The sequence below is a fragment of the Mytilus edulis genome, chromosome 6, assembly GCF_963676685.1.
Source record: "Mytilus edulis chromosome 6, xbMytEdul2.2, whole genome shotgun sequence".
Taxonomy (NCBI): Eukaryota; Metazoa; Mollusca; class Bivalvia; order Mytilida; family Mytilidae; genus Mytilus; species Mytilus edulis.
Genome location: NC_092349.1, coordinates 11,892,629 through 11,911,252, shown reverse-complemented (window position 1 = coordinate 11,911,252; position 18,624 = coordinate 11,892,629). Strand labels below are relative to the sequence as shown.

The window sequence follows — 18,624 nt, the reverse complement described above, 5'->3', positions numbered from 1 at the left end:
TGAACAAATGAAATTATAAATAATATTTTTACATCTTTCTCAGGTTTGCTTTTTATCTTTTTAGTTTATACTGGTAAGCATGCAATCAGTTCAATGTGAAATCATCAAATTATTAAGTCTGGCTCTACCAAGGATATGTTTGTATTTTTTTTCTCTTTCCATGAAATGAAAACTCCCATGTGTCTGCGTCGATTTCTCTCAGCTCCAATCAGTGATCTAGATACATATTTCGTTTACTGTACAGAAAAGGCATATACAAATCGCTAGCTCGCTGAATGTGTTTCTGTAAATCAAAAATTATTCCATTCTGCCTATGAAACCGAATGATTCCATAGTAGGAAGTTACTTTTTTTTTATGTCAGATAATATCGAATTGTCGGAAGTTAAGAATCAGGCCTAATAGCTTGAAACAAAGAACCATTGATTAGTTCATCTAAATATTTGATAAGTTTACTCGATTTCAGAATGCAAATAATAGTCTCCCGTATATGCGTTAATGACTCACTATTTAACACGTCATTAAACTAATGTTTAAAAGCTACATATTAGAGATACACTTCCTTTAAACCAAAGTCAATGAAAATAAAAGTCTTTAAAATGTTATTTACAAAAAGTGAAACAAAAATACAACTCAAAAGCACATCAAAAAGGGGAAGTCCATAAAAGTGACGCAATCAAAGGCTTTCTATAAAACGAAAAACAACTGCCATATTACTGATCAATTTTGTACCTTCAAGTAAGATCAGTGCGCGCGCACACAGAGAGAGAGAGAGAGAGAGAGAGAGAGAGAGAGAGAGAGAGAGAGAGAGAGAGAGAGAGAGAGAGTCATAGAGAGAGAGACATATAGTGTTAAGTTATTCAATTTATAAGACATTTTTTATTACATGTACAGCAGTTGATGAGTATCTATCCTAACAATTTCCTACTATTGTTATACATGTGTTTATATATATACACAGTATTTTAAAACCAATAAAACTTTAAAACAAAATAATAACAGAGATATAATACATTTGTATTATAGTTAGGATTGATCGATTTTAGGTAAACACGTTGTCTCGTTTTTATTTTGAAGCATTGTGTATTTGCATTACGAGCATACTTACTTAAGACATAACACTGAAAGAAAGAAGAAAAAGATTTTTATGTTGTTTTGTTGCTCATATAGTCATGTGATATAAGTTACAACAGGCTCAACTAAATACCCAACAACACGCAGTCATGATTAATTTTACAGTTTTGTTGCAAGAAATAAGTTTTATTTGCCGGCAGATATTTTGAAACTCGAAGAGGTGTAGGTAGCAATCTCACATTGATCAGCAGTATAATTAATACAACGCTACCCATGTCAATTCAAATAACACATGTTACATTTTGTGTACTCAAGAATTGATTAAGAAATAATCCATTGGGGCTTGAATATATCGTGATTTTACCACAGGTTGGTACTTTAGGGCAAATATTTTACTCTGAGCGATAGCATATAGTGATATATTCAAGCCCCCGTGGATTTTTTTTCGATTCTAATAGGACAAATACGGCAATTCTTTTGGATCGAAGCGCTCTAATTGAAGGCTTTATTTGTGGTTCCAATAAATAAATGCACTATTGAATTGACGTAAAAGAACGGAGCAAGTTGAATAAGTGACATGCTTAAACTATTTTCAGTAACATATTTAGAAAGGTTTGGATGAATGTTTATGATAATTGTACTTATACGTTTTATATGTAGGCTAAACATGGCTTATATAACACACATTTTAGCATCGTTTGTTTACGTTTCCTTGTGATGATTTTCAGTTTCACAAGCGTGTAATTTCCTGTAAAACGCTTATTTTATTATTTCATTGTTCTATGAAGTCGGGTAGCTCATTAATAAAAAAAAAAAGCATACGACGTGGGAGTACGATCGGAACAGCCCAAACAATATATTCATATTTTACCACGGGTGTGTTCTCAAAGCGTTTGAAGGACGTAATGTTAGAATGGTCAATTAGCAGTAGTTTCAAACAGAAGATATAAAGATATCCGTTTAAAGATTTACATAAACATGTCAAACATTTTCAAAACCATTTTTAATGGGTTTCGTGCAAATCTTGGTCATTCAATGGCATTCAATCATATTGAGGTCGAAAAAAGCTTATTTAGAAAAGAGTGTGTAAAAAGAATGAAACGTGAACAAAACCAAACACAGTAACCGAATCCCATCCAAACATCTGGAGGAAATTAGCAACAATTATTTACAGACACAACGGCTTCAGTTCTTTCCTGCTTGTTTTGCTAAAAAAAACACACTGAATACATTTCTTTGCAATAATATTGGAAAATTTGAGAGAGTCGTCTTTATTTTTTATTTAATATTTTAAGTTTTTGTTTCTGTATTCCATTTTCTTCAACTTGTTATCAATTTCCACATTTTAAAATATACGTCAAGCAATGAAACACAGTGCATATTTTTTTATTCTGTAGTTATTAAAAATCTAGATTAGCACATAACTCATTGATAACGCAGTCTACGAATACATATTAATAATCGTAGTAAAATAACATATATGTATATATGATACGTCAAGTGTACCTTTATTAAGTCTGTTATTGTTCTTTCAGTTTTGTTATCTTCTGTTAAATTCCAATCCCTTGTCTCAAACACATCAAATGTTTTCTTATTTTCCTGGATTAAAATCAAAACACAACAGTTTTTAAAATATTCCCATTGAATACATGTTTGCACTAATACAACAATTACACCAATCTATCGAAAAGAATAAATTTAATAATCATGTTTTTAAAAAAAAATAATAAAGTGTAAACCCAAATAACAAACCATACATCTTAAATATTAAAAACGCATCTTCAGAGTTCAACATGATTAATAATTGTGATTGTTTTCCTTGCACTATCGCCGTCTTACTCAATAATTGGAAAGCCTAGTTTGTGGATGAAAACTATAACGACTCTTTAAACTGATTATTTATGAATAGCGGTAAGTACACGTTTTTACAGATTTCAATGAAGTCTATTCAAATTTATTCACGTTATTGTATAAATAATTTTCTAAGCATGTCTTTCTTATGAGAACGAATCGATATATATTTGTGTCTTTTAAAAGTGGTCTTTTCATAATGTTACAAAAACAGATGGACGAAGTCCTAACATATAGAAAGCTAATTTAGAAAAGACTTTATGGCTGCTTTTGAAGTTATCGTAAGAAACTTTAAGCATATAAGAAAATTTACTTCTTTGGTAGTAAATCAAACCTAGTTTTGCTTTTTTAAGTTTGCTGCTGACCTTTTGACAACTCTACTGCAAACCAAACCTTTGAGCACATCTCTGTTGATCAGTCCTGAGGATATGTCTGTTTCAAACAAGACATGGGGACATTTCTGCCAAAGATCAGTTTTGTAAACATGTCTGCTATTGACAAGACCCCAGAACATGTCGTGTTTAAAACTTGCATATTAAGCCTGAGCTTTCATCAAATAAACTGTAATCAATTACACTGTAGTTCTTTAACCCCAATGTAGTAAATAATTATCAAAGTCGTTATTGACGCTGTTCACATATATTCGACAAAGTTCAAACATATTTCGACATGAAGAATGACAGGTGTGATATATTGTTTTATTTAAACTAATTCGTTCGTCCAATGGTTCGCGATTGCAAATGTCTGGTGGACTCTAGCAAATCAAACATAAAAAGGAACATTCCACTATTTATCAATATATCGTTTCTATAAATGCACCCTGTCTATGCTTAGTGCAAATGAGCAGGTGAAATTAGTAATTCATAATCATTAAGTGTCTCCTTCGTTGTTCCATATTCCCGTAGAAGAATTAAGATCGAGGGGAAAGTGAAAAGCATTCAAATAGATCAGTGTGTCGATATTAGATTTATAGACAATGTAACAAAGAATGATCTACCTTATTTACTTTATCTGCATCTATATCTCTTCTCTCTAATAACAATTGGACCATGCTAAGGTTCCGACGTCTAACAGCTATGTGTAATGGAGTGTCGCCGTTGTACTGAAGTTAAATATTAATTTGTTCGATTTTCGTGTTTAAACGTACACTTGTATTCAAAAGTATCTGTCAATTCTTAAAGAGCAAAAAATCAATTCAGACTTGTTAATGAAAATCAGAATATAGTTTGTATCATAAATATCGCCTTTCTCAATGAATGAGATTCATTCATACAATTGCCGGCTCATCTGCATATTTGACTAAAGACTTGTCCATTATATTGACAAACAGTACGTCCACAGTGAATGAGGGTCTCAGACACACTGTGAAACTGTTTAGTTGAGTAGTGTATTAACCATTGATAGATTAAAAAAAAAAGACTTAGTTGATAAATATCCCTTTCAATTTATACACGATGGTCGGAAAGTATTCCAGGTACTGACGTTGTTTATCATCTTAATAACGTGTGACAGTATTATTATTATTATGGCACCCTCAACGGAGTTGTGGTGACATATTGTTATTGTTCGTTAATTTGTTTCTTATATTTATTCTTTCACACCTTTTTGTCCATGCTATTTCTCAGAATTAGCTTGAACAATATTGATGGAACTATACCATAATGTAGAACACTATATGAAATTGTGCAATCGGGGTATGGCATCATCAAAATGGCTACCGTTGCCATGGAAACTGAGAAAATGTGACAAAAATGCAAATTTTAAATTTTTCATTACAAGACCTAGCTGGATGAAACTTTATGGCAATGATTCTTGGTAGGCCTAGATGTTGTGACAATATTAAAAATTCCAAATTGGCCGCCATTGTCATGGAAACAGGGCGAAAGTTTAACATTGACCCTATGGGAAAACACATTGAAGCTGCATTTCCTGCAAGATTATTAGATCAAGATTTCTGCAGCTTAATGGATATGTAACATGGCATTTCCAACCTGTCTTTGGAATTTTGAAAATTGTACCCGTTACAATGGAAATAGCAAAAATTGGATATGTGTGTGTCTCAACGATTTAGCAATTATATTATCCGACTAATCTATGCATACTCTATATTTCTATTTTGCAAATCATAATAACATTTTGACTATATCCAGTTCTCCTCTTCTTAGCTTTAGTTTGAGGATTTAACAAAAATTGGACAAGCATGTAAAGAACTTCATCCCTTACCTTATATCCTTTATTTGGATCTATATCTGATCTTTCTAATAACAATCTTATTATGTTTTGGAATCCACGTAAAGCTGCTATGTGTAACGATGTAGCATAAGACTGAAATAAAGAAAAGCATTCGATGTTTTAGACAAATAACATGCTTTTGGTGGTCCTTTTGATTCTGTTGACAGTGTTTACTTTTCTACTTTTTACACTATACTTCCTCACAATCTTATCAAACAAAAGTGTTCCTATTTGATTGAATGGTCGTTTGGTAAATCTAAATGAACTCTTTGATGCCTTCTTCTCAAATAGACTTACAGGAGGTGTGATGAGATGATTAAAGATGTTATTGTTTTCCTTAATAATATTTGTGTATGTTTCGACAACAAAGTTTATTGACAGGTTGTAGACATTCCAATAGCACCCCTTTAATAACATACTTGTTTTTTGTACTGTAATATATCCTAGTGTATGCTTAAACTCAGTAAAGACCCCTCTAAGTCCTTTACGGGTGCCGCATGTGGAACAGGAGCTGCCTACCCTTCCATGGGCATAAGATCACACCAAGTTTTTCAACTACACTCTATTTGTATTCAGCTGATAAGTTATGCCTTTTTCAACTGATTTTTATGGTTCGTTCTTATGTTGTAATGTTACACCATTGTCTTAGGGTAGGGGACGGTTGGGACCCCGCTAACATGTTTAACCCCAACCAAATTTTGTATATATGTGTCTGTTCAAATTCCGGAGCCTGTAATTCAGTGGTTATCGTTTGTTGGTGTGTTACATATTCGTTTTTTTCGATCATCTGTTTATACATACCTAAGGCTGTTAGTTTTCTCATTTAAATTGTTTCCCATTTATCTTTTCATGGCTTTTAATAGCTTACTATGCGGTATGGGTTTTGCTCATTGTTGTAGCCGTACGGTGACCTATAGCTGTTGATTTCTGTGTCTTTGGTCTCTTGAGGAGATTTGTCTCATTGGCAATCATACCGCTTCTCCTTTTTAAATTTGCAAACTTCATTGTATCATCATAATAAGAATAATATTGAAAATGGAAATGAGGACTATGTCAAAGAGACAACAACCCGACCAAAGAGCAGAAAGCATCCGAAGACTACCATTGCTCTTCAACACAGCCAGATAATACCGCAGCCGGGTTGGGATTCAGGTGGCCCCTAAACAAAAGTGTATATTAGTTCAGTAAAAATGGACGTCATGCCAAACTCTACAACATATACTTGAACTAAAATCCAAAAGCAAACAAGACTAGCAAAGGCCATAGGCTCCTGGTTTTGGTTGGGCAATAAGATGCAACGGGGATAAACAGGTTGAGTGATATCACTACCCCCTCTTTACCTCTAGCCAATGTAGGTAAACAAATACACAGCAATACGCACAGAAAAACTCAGTTTAAAAGATGTCCGAGTCATATGTTAGAATAGGTGACAATTTTTCATATGTTCATATATATCAGGACTTATGCATTTTAACATTATTTTAAGTCTCAAACTATTCAGCATTTATCCCTTTTTTGCGGGGATGGGGGTGGAGGGATCTGTTTTTCCTTATAACAATTAAACTATTTCCAGTTTTTCTCTTCTTTGAATTTGATGGAACATTTAAAAAAATTAGACAATCTTGTAAAGCTGTCATCCCATACCTTATTTTGTTTATTTGGATCTACATCTGCTCTTTCTATTAACAAGTTAACTATTTGTACATATTCATATCTTACAGCTATGTGTAAGGAAGTATCATCATACTGAAATAAAAAGGTTGCACTGTTGATATCATGAAGTTTGAACTTATTTAAGTTTATTAATTTTCTCTTACATTTGTACTAGTATTCTTTAAAGAAATTCAGCGCACATCATTCATATATACGACTGGGATTTTTTTTATTGTTTGTGTCTTTTTCTTTTAAATTAGTAGCTATAGTGCCTACGCTATATGTTGTTTATGAAAGTCAGGTTACATGTCAATCTGATCCTACCTTGCAAAAGTTTATTCTATTATTTTCAGTTTTAAACGATTTTTTAACCTGTTTAATAATGGTTTCTTAAAGGTAACTGATAGTCCAATCACTGAAATAAGGAACCGGTACAACAATAGTTAAGGGAAACAAGTGAGTGGTTTAGCTAGCTATAACACATGTATAATCCACCATTTTCTACTTTAAAATATGCATGTACAAAGTCAGGAATATGACAGTTGTTATCCATTCGTTTGATGTGTTTGAGTTTTTGATTTTTCCATATGATTAGGGACTTGAATTTTCCTTAGAGTTCAGTATTTTTTTGTGATTTACATTTTTATTTATGGTTTTGTGTGTAATAATCGCGTCAAATGACACTGTGTAACTTCACAACGCATGCAAACACTAAATACTGCATACCTTATTCGTGGAATTGGGATCTACATTTGATAATTGTAGTAACATTTGGACAATTTCGAGTTCCCCTCTTCTAACTGCTTTGTGTAAAATAGTGTCACCATTCTGAAATACCAAGGTTGCAATATTCAATGTACTCACTTTTAATGTATAATGATTGCATACGTTCTGTTAAAGATCAAAATGTAGCTACGAGTTGTTAAATATATGTATTGAACTAAACAATATATTATACAAGGCGTAGTACGTCACATCTTAATGAATACAAAAATACTAAACTCAAAGGAAAATCTAATCGGAAAGTCCATAATCACATGGCGAAATCAAATGACAAAACACATTAAAAACGAATGGACAAGAAATGTCATATTCCCGACTTGGGACAGGCATTTTCAAATGTAGAAAATGGTGGATTGAACCTGGTTCTATAGCGCTAAACCTTGAATTGTGTTTTAAATTTACTTGACAATTATAAGGTTGACAAATCATGAACAATATACATACATGATATATATGTGGCTTTATAGAATATACTGTTATTTCAAGTTATACTTAGTACAACCAAAACAAAAGTAAATATATATGCATTGAAACCTGTTTTAAGAGACCACTTACGGTAGAACATTAAAGTGGTTTCTTAAGACAGGTGGTCCCTTAATACAGGTTCAAACTATACATTGCTATACGAAATGCACTGCAGCGGGACCTACAATTAATAGTCTTAAAATACTATAGTGTCGGGACATGTTTTAGACCATCAAGAATGTGTCGAGATATATTCAGACATATTTTAGACTGTCAAGAATATGTCTAGATATATTCAGACATTATAAGGAATGTCAACCAATATATCTTCACTGATCAAGATATATTTTAGACAGTCGTGAACGAGTCGGGATTAAACAAGAAACTTATCAGATGATGAAGAAAGTGTTGATAAATATTTAAACAATATTTATTCTGTCAAGAGACATTTATAAAAGTTTTTTTTATTAAGAACAATTCATGCATTTTCAGACACAAATTGGTCTTTTGCATAATTTTAGACTTTTGTAGTGAAAGCACCATTATTAATTTCTTATTTTTTGTGTCTATAGAATATTTTAAAAACTTGGGGTTTAATGGCTACTAAAGCTTGTACACATAGAAAAAGAAGAACAATTGATTGGTTAACTTCTAATGATGGTTATTTTTCTATTTGCAATGAAATGTTAAGTGAAATTTTGTCTATAGTACTGGACAAAAAACATACTGAACTCATGCCAAGTACTTCTTTATTTAATTTTTTTTAAATTTTGAAGCAGTAACAACAAATTATTCACTTTAAGGGAGGCTTCTGATGTCTCTCCCTGGAACGTAGTCTTAATTTAACGTTTACCTACTAAGGACTTATTGAAACCTCCTTTGAGTTAGTAAACTTTTAAATGGATAGTTCATTCAGCTTTAATACTTCAATTACTTCATTTATTTGAACATTTTTTTTTATCATAAATGAGTGAAAACTGCCTCAAAATTTTGATTTATTGGCAGAAAAAGTTTTGAGGAAATGAGAGGTATAAATTGACAAAATGAAGCCTTTTAATGAAGACAAAGACGTCCATTAGTGGTATTTATCATCGTAAATTCATATGTTGTGTCAAACTGAACTGTATGTAGGCAGATGAGAAAAATATTTGATCATGTATGGGTCAACAATATATTCATGATATTCTATCATGACACGACTTGATTTGGATTTTTTGTCTAGTCGCGCAAAAGTCGTCTTTAAATATAAAAGATTTTTTTTTCTGAAACTCTTAAACTGATTATGATAAAACTTGACAGTAATGTTTGAAAAAACAGTATTACAAAGGAAAAAACGCATTATGTGTTAAAAAAGTCTTTAAAAGTTATCTTTAGGTGTAATACCGCCAAATCATAGTGCGTCACATCTAGTGGCATACAAAAGAGGGTCGAAAAAAGTTTTCCTTGAATTTGACAGTTGTAGGAGGTTAATCCTATGTTTCAATCGCCGTAAAAAAATTAAGCGTCATCAACATCTAATTTGGGTGATTCAAAGCACCTTTGATTCTATATATTGTGTGATTACTTGAGGTAACAAGTCAGAAATCAATGGTGGTATTACACCTACAAAATGTTTCATGTTATTTTGTAGATTTATTAGATTTTTGCAACATTTTGATTTTATTTTGGACTTATAAAAACACAACTGTCTACTAGCAAATGAATTGAAAGGGATCGCACAACATGGATGTCATTGCAATTTTCCTGGTTCCCGCACGTCCTTTTTATAAAATAGGCTCTGAAGTTTATGTGTAAGTTTGGTACAAACCCGATCAGGCAAATCCTATTAAATAATACATTCCATACCTTATATACTCTTGTTGGATCTATGATGGTTCTTTCATATAACAGTTTGACTATTTTGAAATTTTCTTGATCTGCAGCTAAGTCAAATGGAGTGTCCCCATCCTAAAATAGAAATCTTGCAGTGTTAAAGTTATTTGATAATAATAATACATTCTTTATTTCAAACCAGTAAACACAGTTAGTTACAATAAATTAATCTTCCCTTGGTCTTTACATTCAAACTACAATAAATCAGAAACAAATATTTACACATAGTTAATTCACATTCAAGTAGTTCAATGTATTATTATTAACATGACAAGTCATATCGCTGTTCAAGGTACATAAACTCATGCACTATATATACAAGGATTGAAATTTTGTATTTGCGTCAGACGCATGTTTCGTCTACAAAAGACTCACCACTGACGTTCGAATTCAATAAGTTAAAAGGCCAAATAAGTACGAATAGAAGGTGAAGAGCATTGAAGACCAAACATTCCTAAAAAGGTTTGCAAATACAGTTAAGGTAATCTATTCAAGTACATGTAATAAAACAATAAAAAAATAGATGGGTCTTTGCTAATTTTTGTCAAATATTGTTGCCCATATCAAAACAGAAACAGGTCTGCAATAAATGGTGTTAACGGTTAATCCACATTTGAATTCCTATAACTGTAAGATATATGGAATGTCCAAAGCGAACAAATATATGTTCTAGTACAAATTTAAATGCATTCATCTTGGCAAATAAAAAATAAATACATTAAACCGATTGATGTTGTGTGGCTTTTAACACTTCCCCTTTCCAAGATGATTGTAAGTGAGGACATTGAATAAGATTTAGGGATATTGCTAAGAAAGATACACATTTTATTGGGAACTTTGTGCGGAAATTAGTGTTAATAACTATTTTTCTTTTTTTTCAACTTTAGATATTTTATTTCACTACTGGTTGTGAACATTGTCCCTTAGCGCTACAACAATGACGCTAAGGTTCCTCCCTGTGTTGTGAATTGCTAATGAAACAAGGGGATTTGATTAGCAAAATATATCTTATATTTATATCTTGTGTTAGTTGCATTTTACAAAGTATTCATACGAGCACACAATACATATATATTATTCAGTGATCCTATATATAAAAAATCATATAAGAAAGTAATAAAAAAAAGAATACAAAATAACCGGATTTTTGTCCGTCATTTGTTTTGATTATATAAAACTAGTTTAACCGAAAGTAGAATGACCAAGAATGATCAAGCATGGTTGACCTCATGGCTTGACAAATAATTTCATGAAATGTTGAGTAATTTTTTACAGTCATCAAGTCACTTATCAAATGTGTAAATTTTTAAACTTATAATAATGGAATATTTCAGGAAAGTAAGAATGAAATATATTGAAGAGATTAAAGAAGGAGCTATTGACCCCTGATCTTGATTGATTTGTAAATTATTAATTGATGGATTCTTTGTTATTTAAATGCTGTAGTTTTTCTATAAGGTCTAATTCTCATAAACAATAAATATAATCAAAGTTTTTTTCCTCTGAAATTGTCTCAAAAAAAACTATCTGGATGATATAACATTTGTGTTTCAATTTCATTTTTTAGAACTGACAACATGTTCATAAATTTAGTTCTTTTTTCTGATAAATAAAAACATATATAAATCACAAAGCAAATCATTGTTATGACATGATTAGGTGGATTATATTCAATATCTTCAATTTTATATCCAAGTACAAGATTTTTAAGACAGAAGACATATTGATCTATATTAAAATACATAAATATGTCATAAATTATTGACCAATAATTTTTTATCCATTTACATTCAACGAAAAAATGATTATAGTTATCACATTCGGACCAAATCACACAATTTGGATTATCAGATATTTTCCAACGATGCAAATAATGATTAATTGCTGTAATATTATGCAGTAATTTCCATCTAAACATTTTCATTCTATTATCTTTTAAAAAATGGATTGTAAAAGTAAGGTTCTTCTTTATAAAATAAGTAACATTATCAAAAGTGAAATGATTTTTCCATACATTAAATCCTATTGGGAGCACATTGTTAGATTTAATTAAAATATTATATATTTCTTTGAATGAAATTTTGTCCAGATTGTAATACAATCCATGGCTATTCATCTTTATATCTTGTTGAAAATGAATTTTAGTATTTGTAGATGTTTTACTCTTTAATTTTTCTTTCCAAGATTTGGGTATAGCTTTACGTAAACAAGAGGCTCTCAAGAGCCTGAATCGCTCACCTGGTAAACAATGCCTTATTGAACATATTGAACCATGCCAGGCAAACATGTACAGCTAACAATTCTTCAATATTACAAATATATATGACTTACTGTTTATAAATAAAGAAAATGAGACCAAAACACAAACACTTAAAACTTAGCAATGGACTTTTGCTGATCATTTTTGCTGTTTACAGTTTATCTTTATCTATAATGATATTCAAGATAATGACCAAAAACTGCAAATTTCCTTAAAATTACCAATTAAGTGGCAGCAACCCAACAATGGTTTGTTTGATTCGTCTGAAAATTTCAGGGCTGATAGATCTTGACCTAATGAACATTTTTATCCCTGTCAGATTTGCTCTAAATGCTTTCGTTTTTGAGATATAAGCCAAAAACTGCATTTGACCCCTATGTTCTATTTAAAGTAAGGGCGGCCATGTTTTTTGACGGATCAAAAATCGAAGCACACATTTTGTGCAGGATAATCTAAGGAACTATCATGCTAAGTTTCATCCAAATCCATTCAGTAGTTTCAGAGGAGAAGATTTTTTAAAGTAAGCAAATATGATGAACAAATTGTGAAAAATTGTCATTAAAGGACATTTACCCCTTAAGGGGTCAATTGACAATTTTGGTCATATTAACCTATTTGTAGATCTTACTTTGCTGATCATTTTTGCTGTTTACAGGTTATCTTCATCTATAATAATATTCAAGATAATGACCAAAAACTGCAAAATTTCCTTAAAATTACCAATTAAGTGGCAGCAACCCAACAATGGTTTGTTTGATTCATCTGAAAATTTCAGGGCTGATAGATCTTGACCTAATGAACATTTTTACCCCTGTCAGATTTGCTCTAAATGCTTCCGTTTTTGAGATATAAGCCAAAAACTGCATTTGACCCCTATGTTCTATTTTAAGTAATGGCGGCCATGTTTTTTGACGGATCAAAAATCGAAGCACACACTTTGTGCAGGATAATCTAAGGAACAATCATTTTAAGTTTCATTCAAATCCATTCAGTAGTTTCAGAGGAGAAGATGTTTGAAAAATTGTTAACGACGACGACGACGACGAACGCCAAGTGATGAGAAAAGCTCACATGGCCTTTTAGGCCAGGTGAGCTAAAAACATGTTTCTGCTATCCAATTTTGTTTCCTTTTAAGTTTGTCTAAGATTTTTTGAGAAATTTCTCCTTTATCGTCGATTATATCGTTAATAAAAATTATATCTTCTTCTATCCAATATTTAAAATACAAACTTTTGCCTTGATTCTTCATATATTGATTTCCCCATATAACTTGTTTCCTGATATCTAAAAAGTCCTCAGTTTTTTTTTGTCTTCCCGTCAACATTTTAATATTTCTAAGTAAAAAGTAGGCAGGTTTTTTTATGTTTTCTAATGATTTATGAGAACCCAGATTCATTTTTAATATGAGGTTTTTTCCCCCAAACTCACTGAAATAGTAGGTTGGAATAATTCTCCAGTTTGCCCAAGGTTCATCTGTAAGTCTTTTAACCCAATTTATTTTCATTGCTTCAATGTTAGAATCTAGATCTGTCATTTTTTACACCCCCCCCTTCTAAATATTTTTTTTCTTAGCACTGAGCGTTTAACTTTCTCACTACAACCCTCCCATAAAAAATTATATATCATCTTCTTAAACTTAGATATAGTTTCTTTGCACAGATTTATTAGTGATGCAATATATGTTATATTAGGTTTGATGATAGTGATTTAACAACCATGCTAATTTTCCTTTTTTTCCAATCATTAATTCTTTTTTCTGATTTTCCAACTGTATTTCTGTATTAAGTTTTTGACAATTTTTCTTGTCAGAGCCAAAATAAATACCAATAAAATTGAGAATGGAAATGGGGAATGTGTCAAAGAGACAACAACCCGACCAAATAAAAAACAACAGCAGAGGGTCACCAACAGGTTTTCAATGTAGCGAGAAATTCCCGCACCCGGAGGCGTCCTTCAGCTAGCCCCTAAACAAATATATACTAGTCCAGTGATAATGAACGCCATACTAATTTCCAAATTGTACACAAGAAACTAAAATTAAAATAATACAAGACTAACAAAGGCCAGAGGCTCCTGACTTGGGACAGGCTCAAAAATGCGGCGGGGTTAAACATGTTTGTGAGATCTCAAACCTCCCCCTATACCTCTAACCAATGTAGAAAAGTAAACGCATAACAATATGCACATTAAAATTCAGTTCAAGAGAAGTCCGAGTCTGACGTCAGAAGATGTAACTAAAGAAAATAAACAAAATGACAATAATACATAAATAACAACAGACTACTAGCAGTTAACTGACATGCCAGCTCCAGACTTCAATTAAACTGACTGAAAGATTATGATTTCATCATATGAACATCAGGCACAATTCTTCCCGTTAGGGGTTTAGTATCATACCATCATAACATATATGAGAAGAACATAACCCGTGTCATGCCAACAACTGTTTTTAGAATAAATGTGTTTAGTTCCGATGCAAAGACCTTATCAGTGACTCAATATTAACGCCAAAATATGCAATCTTTAATGACTTGACAACAGTATCGTAATTATATCCCTTCTTAATAAGTCTATTCAAAGGTTTTGTAAGTTTCTGAGGTGAATACTGACACCTTTGTGCTTTATAAAGAATATTTCCATAAAAAATTGGATGTGAAATACCTGAACGTATTAGAAGTCTGCATATTGAGCTATATTTACGAATGATGTCTTTATACCGATGATAAAATTTAGTAAATGTTTATGATTTATGACCAAGATTTTTTACGTTATGTTTCCAATTAATGTTTTCGAATTTGTCCGTGCAGTGTTTAAGTTTACCTAGCCATATACCTTCTGTTTTGTTTCTATTGAGTTTGAGTCCAGAGAGCGATCGAAAGGTTTCAATTATATTAAGTGCATGCTTTATTTCATTTTTAGATTTAAAAAAAAGAGTTGTGTCATCTGCTAATTGTGAAATTTTTAGACTATGACTTTTTTTTATCAATTTTGATTTGTATTCCTTTTATATCATTAGAGTCATCAACTGATAAAACAGACAATAAAGCGCTTAAAGGACATCCTTGTCGAATTTTGCGCTCAATGTTAAAGGTTTCTGAAATCCACCCGTTATTTAAAATGCAACCTTTTAATTCATAATATAGGATTTTAACCCACTTCTGAAATGATTCATTAAACCCAAATTTCTTTAATGATTCCAACATAAAATCCCATTCCAGTGAATCAAATGCTTTAGAAAAGTCGATAAATAATATACCTCCTTCAATATTAAAATTTTCAGAATAATCAATAATGTCTTGAATTTGACGCACATTGAATCCTATATAGCGATTTTTTTATGTATCCATTTTGGATTATTAATGGTAAGATTTGCTTAAGTCTTTGTGCTAAAGTATATGTTATTAATTTCACATCTATATTTAATAAAGTTATTGGACGGTAGTTATCCAGGGACAAAGGGTCATTGTTCTTATAAATTAATGATATAATCCCAATCTTTTGGGTATTAGATAAAGATTCTTTATCATAACAAGTATAAGAGACTTTCAAAACTATGTTCTTCAGTTTTGGCCAATAGTTATCAAAAGTACCAGGATTATAATTTAGTACACCAGACGCGCGTTTCGTCTACATAAGACTCATCAGTGACGCTCATATCAAATATATATAAAGCCAAACAAGTACAAAGTTGAAGAGCATAGAGGATCCAAAATTCCAAAAAGTTGTGCCAAATACGGCTAAGGTAATCTATGCCTTGGATAAGAAATCCTTAGTTTCACGAAAAATTCAAAGTTTTGTAAACAGAAAATTTATAAATGATCACATTATTGATATTCATGTCAACACCGAAGTGTTGACTACTGGGCTGGTGATACCCTCGGGAACGAAACGTCCACCAGCAGTGGCATCGACCCAGTGGTGTAAATAGTTATCAAAAGTACCAGGATTATAATTTAGTAAAATTCTCTGTAAAACTCTACAGTTAAACCGTCTTTCCCAGGTGTTTTTTTTTAGTTTCATTTTAAAAATGGAGGATGTTAACTCTCTGCTTCTAGTGTTAATTTACCATCTACCTGTTTACTTTCAGAAGATGTCAAAGAATGATTTATGTTTGTACCCTCAATATATGATTTTAAGATTTCAGTATCAGGGTTAGTGCTTTTATATAGGACTTTGTAATACTCTTTACTCATATTAAGAATTTCACTTTGATCTACAGTTACCTCCCCATTTTGGGACAATAACTTATTAATATATTTTTTGATTGCCTGTGTTTTTCTAAAGTTAAAAAGAATTTAGTATTTTTTTTCACCTTCCTCAATCCATTTTATTCTTGAACTTATTTTAGTACGGCGGCTTTGTGAAAAATTGTGCACATCCTGCTACAAGCATGAAGTTTGGCATATACCTACCTCAACTATTACTCTTTTATTTCAAATAGGGAGGCATTTAAAAAAAAATGTCTCACTTCCGGTAAAATCCAAAATGGCGGACGTCGTACTTAAATCAGCCCAATATTGAAGGCTAGTGTGTAAAAATGTGTTATTATCATGCAACTATCATAATATTTGGTACAAACCTTTGTCTTTTACTACTTGGTGATAAATTTTATAGATTAAATGTCTTAAGAAACCATACTTCCGGTTAAAATCCAACATGGCGGACATTGTACTTAAATAAGCTTATTTTTTAGGGAGGGGAATTGAAATATGTTTTAACGTATTGCTTCTATCATTACATTGAGCAGGAACCTTTCTTTGGTGCTTCTGATGGATACAATGTATAAGACATATGTCTTAAAAACCCTTACTTCCGGTAATATCCAAAATGGCGGACATAGAAATATCAATTTATTATTCAAATTTTCAACTTTTCTTAAAATGTAAAGAAAATGATTTTTTTTTTGTGCTGGTCATTAAAGTTATATTTTGGCTTTAAGATATCCCCAAAAACGACTAATTCTATCATGTTGTAAATGTTTAAATATAAAGTTGACACTTCCGGTTAAAGGACGTAAATTTCAAAGATGAGTCGATCCTCAATCCATGTCTTTGATATAGATTGATTAAAACAAAATAAAAGCACTATTATAATAGTACTAAAACATTTTTAAAATTACTCCTATTTGGCCAATAATACATGTTTATTCACAGTGACCACCACATGCACACAAGGCAGTGCACGGGAAACCCGATTTTCCACATTTAAAATTACTGGCGGTATCCTTCCTTACATCCATAATGTACAAGCTTCTGACAAAATGATGAGGCCTCAGAAAGAGTTTTTTAAAAGGGACCATCTTTTCCCCTTCGCAATCCATTAGTGCCTGGACTGGGTAGCATAAAAGCCAATCCCAAGCTCGTCTCACTAAACACCTGCATTAGTATATTGCACGTTTTACATGCTTGAAAAGACTAGACCACATTGTGGGAATAGCCTCACTTATAATTAGCCTTCCATTTTGTGCAAAAAATGATCTAACAGTAAAACCCCGGTGATTTAGGTTGATCAATCATCATTCTTTATGTTAAAGTCACATCTTCAAATACCAGCAATGTCTCCCATGCAGTCTTTTTACCTTTTCAAGCAAAGAGAGAACCGTATCACAACCGATAAATGTATGGGTCAGAAATAAGTGTGTGTGATCACTCATTGCCTAGTGCATTTGAAAGGCCATTGATAGATATTAATCCAAAGTTTTTGCCTCCCCAAACACAATCCATAGTTCGTCTGCCCCTATGTCACGGAATAGCGAAATAGTACTGACAGCATCATCAGTGACTGTTAATCATAACTCGTTAAAGTTCGTGTTTTACTGCATCAGACACATGCGCCATGATTTTAGTGTCTGTCTCTTTATGTGAACATGGTGCTACACTTGAAATACATCACGTGGTGGATAAGATAAAACATCTTGAGAATTTGTTGCTAGAACTACCATACTCATTCAAGACTTCATCCACTCTTGTTACAGTTTGAAGGTATTTTGTTAAGGTTAGGACATAATACCCAATCATCATACTCGTTAGGAAACACATTGAAACTGTAACAACAGTGGATGTAGTGTCGGATGCAAACATAGACAATACTGGTAGCTTGAAATCTGCTAAAAGAAGCAAGAGCAACATTTAGGGGAAAGGGAATACACTGACCAATCCAGGGTTAAAAACATCCTCAAAATTGGCAAAGTTTTCCGAGGGATGACGACAATCAGAAAGAACTTTTAAGTTTTCATTCACAGCAGCTTGCTCAATACAATTTTGATTACAAAGTAGTTGTAGCAACAAATGCTCAGGATGTTCAGTGTTATCCACCACTTGATGATGTTTCAAGTTTAGCACCATGTTTACACGAAGAGACTGACACTAGAATGAAGATGGATGTGTCTGATGCAGTGAAACACTAACTTAACAGAGTCATGACTCGAACAGTCGAT

At 32.0% G+C, this 18,624-nt stretch overlaps 1 protein-coding gene across 1 annotated transcript in view; it reads right to left on the bottom strand.

The window, feature by feature from the left end:
- Positions 1 to 5,026: 5,026 nt before the first annotated feature.
- LOC139526200 (ankyrin-1-like) overlaps positions 5,027 to 18,624 on the bottom strand; it is a 40,283-nt gene continuing 26,685 nt past the window's right edge. Inside the window, exons 10-13 of the mRNA XM_071321327.1 lie at positions 9,902 to 10,003; positions 7,535 to 7,636; positions 6,800 to 6,901; positions 5,027 to 5,248 (exon numbers count right to left, since the gene is read on the bottom strand). Coding sequence (XP_071177428.1) covers positions 5,027 to 5,248; positions 6,800 to 6,901; positions 7,535 to 7,636; positions 9,902 to 10,003 — 528 coding nt within the window. The remainder of the gene's footprint in view (positions 5,249 to 6,799; positions 6,902 to 7,534; positions 7,637 to 9,901; positions 10,004 to 18,624) is intronic.